The sequence below is a fragment of the Limulus polyphemus genome, unplaced genomic scaffold, assembly GCF_000517525.1.
Source record: "Limulus polyphemus unplaced genomic scaffold, Limulus_polyphemus-2.1.2 Scaffold3985, whole genome shotgun sequence".
NCBI lineage: Eukaryota > Metazoa > Arthropoda > Merostomata > Xiphosura > Limulidae > Limulus > Limulus polyphemus.
This window is the reverse complement of record NW_013669595.1, coordinates 363-3,354: the sequence shown is the minus strand read 5'-3', so window position 1 is coordinate 3,354 and position 2,992 is coordinate 363. Positions and strand designations below refer to the sequence as shown.

General features: G+C 34.6%; 1 protein-coding gene across 1 annotated transcript; it reads right to left on the bottom strand.

Annotated features, from left to right (window-relative positions):
- Nucleotides 1–153: 153 nt before the first annotated feature.
- On the bottom strand, nucleotides 154–2,720 carry LOC106470409. The gene is made up of 2 exons (XM_013930963.2): nucleotides 2,070–2,720; nucleotides 154–935 (listed from the first exon to the last, which is right to left on the bottom strand). Exons 1-2 carry the CDS (start codon nucleotides 2,640–2,642, stop codon nucleotides 813–815), a joined length of 696 nt encoding a protein of 231 aa, XP_013786417.2. The 5' UTR covers nucleotides 2,643–2,720; the 3' UTR covers nucleotides 154–812.
- Between the last annotated feature and the right edge of the window lie 272 nt (nucleotides 2,721–2,992).

Genomic DNA, 2,992 nt, shown 5'->3' with positions numbered 1-2,992 from the left:
CCAGTATACTGTGATACGTTTTACAAACAGTGTTCCTTCTGAAACATGTGTGAGAACTAATCTCTATGTTTTACTTTTAGTTCAAGTGATATCTAATTAATAAAACCTCTGCAGCATAGTATATGTATTTAAATATAAAAAAAATTCACATTGCACTTTTTCTTTGCTTTCCAACATTTATTTCATTACAGTTAAGGAACAAAATATCCTAAAAACTTTGCTCACATACTGGGGTTATAAGTATATTTGGCCTTAAAATGTGCAGAAATGTAACGTTTTTTTATGCTGTTAGGCTTGTAATAGCGAATCTTATCCACAGGAAGAAATTGGCTGAGGAAAGACTATATATATATTTATATATAAATTGATAAAATAAAGATCAGATGGTTGAATGATTCAGAATTTAAACACAGTAACAGTATATAAACACTTTACTTGTTCAATAGTTATTTAGCTAGCAGCTGTAATTAGTGGCAGAACGTGCTTCAACACATTAAGCTGCTATACATGAAACAACAGGTAATGATCTACATTGTAAGAACCAACATTCAGTTCTTGAATCACTGTATATTCCACCATCTTCCTTTACATAAAACAAACAAACCTCTTTTGTGGTATTTTGTTAGTAATGAAACTGAATTCTCAATGTAATTATGTTTAATTTATAATACATAACTTTACAAATTAATACCTTTCATACCTGTATACTAATAAATGTAAAAGTTTCCTTAAAAAAACAACACAAGTGTTACTATCACAGTTCTGTTACCATTAGCTCTTCCCTAGTTCTAGAAACATTACTTTGTTTCCTGTCACTTATCATCAGTCTCCATGTTCTGACACAATGTCTCGTCCTTCTCTATCTTCAGTGGATCTTGACCACTACTTCCATCATCAGGATGATGAATACTTGTTTCGGTAAATGTTTCTTCCATCTGAAGTAAAACAAAGGTGAGAATATGTCCTGGGAAAATATTTTAACTATGCTTTACATATTACCTTTCTTAGTTAGTGAATTAATAACTATTTTATTATCTGAAACCTAACAACTTAACCCTCAAGTTACTGGCTTGTTTTTATACCATTCACTGTATCATATTGAATATTTCTTATATTTTAACCTGTTATGACAAATTTCAATACTGGTCACAAAACGTGTAAACTACACAGGAAACTCCAGTCATAATTAGTGGGATTAATTGTGTTTACATGTTTTTGTGTGGTACATACAATATTAGAGATCCTGTAACCAATAATAGACCTACCAGCAATTTGGTGCATGAATAATTTTAAAATAAATCTCTATAATAAAGCAACCTCATCGATAATTCAAGTTTATGGTTAACTTCTTCTACTGATAGCTAAGCAGTGCAGCTTCCAAGAACTACAATTGAAACAATCTAATGCTCAGGTCAACAGAAAATGTTTACATGCAGCTCTAATGTACCTCAAGTCAAGAGAAAATTTTCTGTTGACCTGAGGTACATTAGAGCTGCATGTAAACATTTTCTGTTGACTTGAGGTACATTAGAGCTGCATGTAAACATGTTTACATGCAGCTCTAATGTACCTCAGGTCAACAGAAAATGTTTACATGCAGCTATAATGTACCTCAAGTCAACAGAAAATGTTTACATGCAGCTCTAATGTACCTCAAGTCAACAGAAAATGTTTACATGCAGCTCTAATGTACCTCAGATCAACAGAAAATGTTTACGTGCAGCTCTAATGTACCTCAGGTCAACAGAAAATGTTTACATGCAGCTCTAATGTACCTCAGGTCAACAGACAATGTTTACATGCAGCTCTAATGTACCTCAGGTCAACAGACAATGTTTACATGCAGCTCTAATGTACCTCAGGTCAACAGAAAATGTTTACATGCAGCTCTAATGTACCTCAGGTCAACAGAAAATGTTTACATGCAGCTCTAATGTAAGGAAGGATCAAAGAGTTCCAGTATTACGAATAACTGAAAAGTAAAATAAATGTCATCAGAAGTAGAACCCTACAAACTTCAGACATTTCTCGAGCACATTTTTATTTTTCTTATGTGGAATTCTACGTACCTCAGTATCTTCCTCAAGGCACACTAATCTTTTCAAGTTGTCCTCCTCACCTGAATGACCAGCACTTTCTAGTTTAGACACCAGTTCTTTCAATCGATCTTCTGAACTTTTAATGACACATACTTCTTCTGGACCAAGGACAGAAAATCCAGGACCTTTACGAGTAGCTGTTTGAGGCAGTATACTGGAGGGGGTAGCCCCTAGTAGAGCAACAGAATGAGAAGTGAATGGAGTTTTGGGACAGGTAACTCCTCTCTCAGCAGTAACTTTACTATTAGTTGGTTGGCTTTCCCGTAGTGTGTGTCCCATACCTTGAAAGGGTACGTGGGCTGATCGTTTAGGAATGGCACTGGTGGACACAATGCCACTAGATCCTGGCAGCGAAGCTACTGAGCCAATGGGACTAGCCTCAGAAACACGTGGAGTTTGACCAAGCACTCGTTCCTCGATGCCTTCAGATATTGCAAAGTGCCCATGAGGCTCTAGGCATAGCTCTAGTTGATCATACTGACCGTTATACCTGAAAACCTGTAACCACCAGAGTTTCATGTTCTTCAGAAAACAACAAAACATTGAAGAAACACATGATAATACCTAAAAATACAATGTAGGGGTGAAAATTGTCATGGGGAAAAAAATTAGTTATGTGGCCAATGTTTAGCCAAAACGTTGACTATGTAATTATTTTTCCTTTACACAGTTTCCCTATTTCTTTGTAAAAATTGAAAATTTATGCCAAACATCCCTGCATTTGACAAGCTAGTAAATAACAGATATTTAAAATGCACATTTGAAAAAAAGTTATGTTACTTAAGACATTTATTTAAAAAATCCTATTGATGAGAAAATTAAGTGTTTAGAACTTCATACAAAAGTGTTTAGTTACTAAGCCTGATAAAAGTAAGACAACTGAAGGTAAACTA